We start from the raw sequence: 5,860 nt of genomic DNA on the forward strand, positions 1-5,860 counted from the left end.
ATGACGTGGGCCCGCCGATTCGTGTTTTCCTGCGCCAGGGTGGAGCTGCGGCTTGCCCCGCCCATCGCCTCGGCCACCGCGGCCGCCGCGGCCACCACGGCCGCCGCCGCGACCACGACCACGCGGTGCAGGCGCTGTTCGGTCGTCGTGCATGAAGTACCGCCCACGCGGGATGACCTGGGGATCCTTCTGGTATTGCGGTTCACATGGGGCAGCAGGGTACGCAGTAACATACATACATACATACACATACACACATACATACATACATACATCCACATCATTATACGTACACACATGAACATGAACATACATGTGGTTGGTCAACATGAGCGAATGCAACAACGCGCGGTGGACAGCAAAATGGCAAGAGGGAGGGGGGCAGGTGTGGTACGTGCATGTGTTGCTTCAAGGTTCACTGTCAGTTGGAGGTGAAGGATGGCAAGCAGGAAAGGTTGGGAAGAACCTTCATACCTTGCGACGGCCCTTCTCCTCCTTTTCCTTGTCTGCCTTTGCCGCCTCATCCTCATCATCGTCTTCATCATCGTCTTCGTCACCGCTGCTTGCTGGCTCCGCATCGCTCACACCATCTTCTTTGTCATCAGCGCCAGCATCCTCGTCTGCCGCAGCCTCTGTCTCGCCGCCTGTGGAATAGCACACGCAGGCATGGTCGACAAGGTCACCAAGAAGGCAACAGGCATCAACACACGGCACACTGCTCTGCAGCACATCCATCTAAACAAGCACGTGCATTCGCTCACGACCACGAACCCGTGCACAGGCATGTGCTCAAACGCAAAGCTACACACACATACACACACGCACACACACACACACACGCACACACATACACCGAAACACGCAGGCGTACCCATGCGCTGTTGGAGACGGGCGAGTGCAGCTTCTTCATCAACCTCCTCTTCTTCCTCTTCGTCATCCTCCTCATCGTCGTCATCGTCTTCGTCATTGGCGGGTTCAACCGCATCATCATCCTTCTTCTCTTCGGTCTTGCTCTCGGCCGACTCCTGCTGCTGCTGGGCTGGTGTCTCGGGCGTCGACTCTTCCGGCTCTGTCACGGCGGTAGCAGCTGTGGCGTCGTCTGCAACGGCCTCTGCTTTGGTGTTGTCCTCCTTGTGGGCGCTCATCTGTATGTTCACAGCCACGCGCAAAACACCAACAAAAAGAGAACGGCCACAACGAACACACACCGATGGGCAGCAGAGAGCGGCGCACGCGTGAGATGGCTTCCGCAATCTAACCCCGAATCGAGGGTGGGCATCGCACAGGCATGGTAGTCGCCCACATGTCCATGTCGACGTGCATGGGTGCAAGTGTGTGCTCACACACAACAGTACATGCGTGCCATCGACACACGTGCACAGGACACGCAAACGAAGGGAAGCAGGCCATAAAACGACACAAGGGACACAACGGGGGCGCAGCGCAACACCACCAACTACCATCAATCGCAACAACAAGCAACAGCGGCCAGCAGCAGCAAGGCAGGCAGGCCACACGCCGACACAGATGCCAGAGCAAGGCGGGCAACGCATTGCTTCCACTCACCGTGCTGCACTTGCTTGCTGTGGTTCTTCTGTTCTCTGTTTTGGCGGGTTGTCTTGCTCTCTTTGCTGTGGCTCTGGTGCGGTCGTTTGTGTGTCTTCTTCCTCTGCGTGTGAGCGAACGACGATTGGCAATAATTCCCACCACTCCTCGCGTCCACTATTTTACCACACGCAGCTCAATTTTACCCACTTGCCAGTGGCAAAATTCGCGAAATTTTCACAACGTCAACCACCACAACTGCCAATAAGACGCCGCCAGGGAACCCACAGCCAGCCAGCAAGCGAGTGAGCAGTCATGGCAGACCACGGTACGGCAGCCCCTCCATCGCTTCCTTGTTGCTGACTGCTGTGTGTTGGTGTTTGCCGGTTGTTGCCATAATGGTCGCCAATTGGGGGGGGGGTTTGTTTTTGCTGTCCTCGATGCCGCGTGCGTTGTACCCTCGCCTCCGCCTCTGTGTGTGTGTGTGTGTGTGTGTGTGTGTGTGTGTGTGTGTGTGTGTGTGTGTGTGTGTGTGTGTGTGTGTGTGTGTGTGGTTCTTCTGGGCACTGTTCACACTCCAACTCAACTTTTTGCACTGCATGTAGAGGAGTTTGGAGCAGCGGACCTGCCAACGACGCAGGGTGACCTCGGTGAGTGGACGGCTCGTCATGATGAATGAGCTCGCGTCGCTTCCTCAATTACACCTGGTCACGCATATGCCCGTCAGCCTCACCTCCAGGACACGCTCACAGTCAAACCGCCTCACTGCCCAACAACAAACAAACAACACGACGCCACTTGCAGACGCGTACATGGCAGCGCGTGGAGGCTCCATCCCATCCGACCTCGCTCGCCAGTCCCTCTACGTGAAGTTTGATCCCCTCGTCTCTGCAACGTATATTATGAGCATGCGTGGCTGCTGTGCATGTGTGTGCGTGTGTGCGTGTGTGTACGTGTGTGTATGTGTGCGTGTGTGTGTGTGGCTGTTGTGTGCGTATGTGGCTGCTGTGTGTGTGTTTGCGGTGGGCTGTGTCACATGACATGTCGTGTGAAGGTCGCCCTTGTGCTGTGGTGTGGAGTTGGGCAATTTCTCATCCACTCATGCTGCCAGCCACCTTGCCCGTTCGTTCCACCAATCAAATCAACGCACAACACAATAGCCCACCCCGTTCATCGCAGCCTGGATCTGAGACGCAGACGCCGAAACAGACCGCCAGTGAACCTGCGGTGTGTGTGTGTGTGTGCTTGTGTGCTTGTGTGTTTGTGTGTGTGTGTTTGTGTGCGTGTGTGTGTGTTTGTGTGCGTGTGTGCGCATTTTATTGTGCTGCACCTGCACTTGCGTGTTGCGTGGTAGAATTGTTCCACCTGAAGTTGCTCCATCCTCGCCTTGTTGCCCAACAAACAACACATGTTTGAACACTGCCTCTCCTGGACACACACACACACACACACACACGTTGTCTCACTCACTCACTCACTCACTCTCAACCACGCTCACGTGCAAACACCTACTCACACTCTCATTCACGCCCTCAATCACACACACACACACACTACCCTCACTGTCAGTCGAAGCTCTTGGATTTGCAGACACCCGACTTTGCCCGCGCCCGCGCCCGCATGCAGAGGGAGGTTGTGCCCAGTGGTGGCGGTATGGAGCGCGAGGCAATCGAGCACGAACTGCAACTCGGCTCGGGGTACAGCCAGCAGCAGTGGGACCTGCTCTCGGGCACACCCGACAAGCAATCAGCATCCTCCAACGCCACACCTACCCGCGGCAATGTCGCTTCGCAGGGCGCGTCGTCGTCGTCGTCGTCGCCATCACAAGGTGACAGTGGGCGAACACCGACACGGCAGCAGCCAGCAACACCGAGCGGGCAGTCGTTCACACCATCGTCCTCACGCACTCCAGCAACGGCCACACCCACGACAACAACACACGCAACGTCGACAGGGCTCCCTCGCAGCGCTGTCGGTACACCACGCGCAGCGGACACGGTGAGCACACCAACGACAACCACAAAAGCCCCATTGCCAACCACCACCGCCGTCGCCACCACATCATCGTCATCGTCGTCAGCCACCACCCCCGCTGCGCGTGCGCTTGAAGAGACGAAGAAGCGGCTGTCGCAGCTCTCACGTGGCTCCTCCCCTCGCACGTCCCTTGGAGGCGGGTCATCCACCACAACCACCACCACTCCTACCACGACCAGCGTCCCCGCCACGACCACGGCCACTCCTTCGTCTCCCATAGCGACGAGTGGAACGCCGGCAAAGCCCCCGCCATCTGCCATGCGATCCGCTTCCACACACGCGCCCCAGGTGTGTGTTTGTGCGTGCGTGTGCGTGTGTGTGTGTGTGTGTGTGTTTGCATGACATTTGTTAGAAGGAGAGGGGCTTCAGTCTGTGAAAGCGTGTGCATGGGTGTGCATCACTGAGTGCACTCCTCTCACAACACTGACACACCGTGCTCGTACTAACTCCACATCCATGTGTGCATGCGCGCGCGCGTGTGTGTGTGCGTTTGCGTGCGTATGTGTGTGATCAGGCGTCAGCTCAGAATGACGAGCTGCTGCAGCGATACAAGGAGGATCTCAACCTCGCACAGGTACGCGTGGGATCGCGTGCATGTGCACACGTGCTCCTTGCCTTGATGACGGCCACAACAACGGTACCAGTGTCACTGCACTCACAGTCTCCCACGTACACGCACATGCCCACGACACACTGATTTCTTCCTCTACAGATGGAGATTGAGGATCTTCAGGAACAGCTGAAGAAAGCAAAGGCGTCCAATATGGAGATGAGGTGAAGCCGGCTCTTGCACCACGTCAATAAATGCACATGTGTTCTCTGTGCACGCGTCTTGTGTGTGGACATGTGTTGTGTGCACATATGTCGCTCACAATGCTTCCGTTGTTTGTTCACATGTGGGGCCTTGGGAAGCAACTCACCTCTACAACCATCTTACACACACACATGAACACATGCACACACACACATGCACACATGCACACACACACACACATGCACTGCTTGAACCACTGCGGCTTCGCAGTGAGGTTGTGCTGGAGTACGAGCGAACACTCAATCAACTCGTCGCCGAGAAGCAGAACGCCGCGTCAGGCGATTCGGTGGGGGATTTAATCCAATGTCGTTGTCAGTGGCTTGAAGAGCAGGCAGCCCACATGCGTGCGCGTGTGCACACACACAACCATGTGCCTGCCTGTTCTTCTCTCCCTATCTCCCCATCTATCTCTGCCTCGATCAATGTTCCACCGTCTCTCTTTCCTTCACACTCACTCACTCACGCACTCTCACTCACTCACTCACACACACTCTCTCACTCACTCACACGCACACACACACATACACACATTCACACACACACTCTCTCTCTCTTACACCCACACACCCACGCTCTCTCCACTTGTTCGCAACAGGAGCTGCGCCGGCGCGCGGAAACACTCGAGCAGGACTTGCGGTCCACAGAGACGGCATTTAGTGATCTGCACCGGAAATACGAGAACCAGAAGAAAATCGCAGGTGTGTCTTGTGGAATGGCGCGTGAGGGCGTGGTGGTACTTTATCACGATGCACGCGTTGCTTGTCTGATTGTTCCATCCGTCCCCATGAACTCACGCACTCAAGCTTGCACATCGACACACACACACACACACTCTCTCTCACATCGACACGCATACACACACATGCACATACGTGCATCTGCAGACAACTTGCGCGAGAACGAGGAGAAGTTGCGGCAAGCACTCACGGAGGCGCAGGAGGCATACGCAAACATTCAGCAGGTGTGTAGCACATGCACGGCGACAGCTGTTGTGCACACTCGCGACTTGGTTGAATACAGCTATCTTTTCATGCAGCATACATGTGGAGAGGGGGCGATGGTGTTGTGTATGATGGACGTTTGCTTGTTGGTGTGTGGTGAGTAAGTGAAGTGCGCGATGTGGCAGCTGCTGTACATTGCCTTATGTATCACCCGCGGCTTGGTGTTGACATTCAGAGCTACGAAACGCTGAAGAAGCACGCAGAGGACCGCATTCAGGCGTAAGTGCAGTGGCGACGCGAAATGCTATCATGTCATGTTGGTTCCGGTGTGATGACTGTGGTCCTAGTGATGGGTGGCCATGTTGCTATTGAACTTGCACGTGCAGATGGTGACCTGTGCAAACACACACACACACACACACACCTGCGCAAACTCTCTATCTCTCTCTCTCTCTCACACACACTCTCTCTCTCTCTCTCTCTCTCTTAATATACACACACACACACTCTCTCTCTCTCTTGAAGC

General features: G+C 56.0%; 2 protein-coding genes across 2 annotated transcripts in view; one reads left to right on the forward strand and one right to left on the reverse strand.

Moving 5' to 3' along the window:
- PTSG_00150 (uncharacterized protein) overlaps nt 1-1,685 on the reverse strand; it is a 5,865-nt gene extending 4,180 nt beyond the window's left edge. The window contains exons 1-4 of the mRNA XM_004998645.1: nt 1,567-1,685; nt 872-1,145; nt 475-644; nt 6-189 (exon numbers count right to left, since the gene is read on the reverse strand). Coding sequence (XP_004998702.1) covers nt 6-189; nt 475-578 — 288 coding nt within the window. The 5' untranslated portion in view covers nt 579-644; nt 872-1,145; nt 1,567-1,685. The remainder of the gene's footprint in view (nt 1-5; nt 190-474; nt 645-871; nt 1,146-1,566) is intronic.
- Nucleotides 1,686-1,704: 19 nt separating this feature from the next.
- The window catches only part of PTSG_11552 (uncharacterized protein), a 5,156-nt gene continuing 1,000 nt past the window's right edge, over nt 1,705-5,860 (forward strand). Inside the window, exons 1-11 of the mRNA XM_004998646.1 lie at nt 1,705-1,873; nt 2,151-2,195; nt 2,350-2,440; nt 2,706-2,772; nt 3,115-3,867; nt 4,094-4,153; nt 4,292-4,353; nt 4,604-4,679; nt 4,989-5,091; nt 5,278-5,354; nt 5,570-5,613. Coding sequence (XP_004998703.1) covers nt 1,861-1,873; nt 2,151-2,195; nt 2,350-2,440; nt 2,706-2,772; nt 3,115-3,867; nt 4,094-4,153; nt 4,292-4,353; nt 4,604-4,679; nt 4,989-5,091; nt 5,278-5,354; nt 5,570-5,613 — 1,391 coding nt within the window. The 5' untranslated portion in view covers nt 1,705-1,860. The remainder of the gene's footprint in view (nt 1,874-2,150; nt 2,196-2,349; nt 2,441-2,705; nt 2,773-3,114; nt 3,868-4,093; nt 4,154-4,291; nt 4,354-4,603; nt 4,680-4,988; nt 5,092-5,277; nt 5,355-5,569; nt 5,614-5,860) is intronic.

This window comes from Salpingoeca rosetta (assembly GCF_000188695.1).
Source record: "Salpingoeca rosetta unplaced genomic scaffold supercont1.1, whole genome shotgun sequence".
NCBI classification, from domain to species: Eukaryota; class Choanoflagellata; order Craspedida; family Salpingoecidae; genus Salpingoeca; species Salpingoeca rosetta.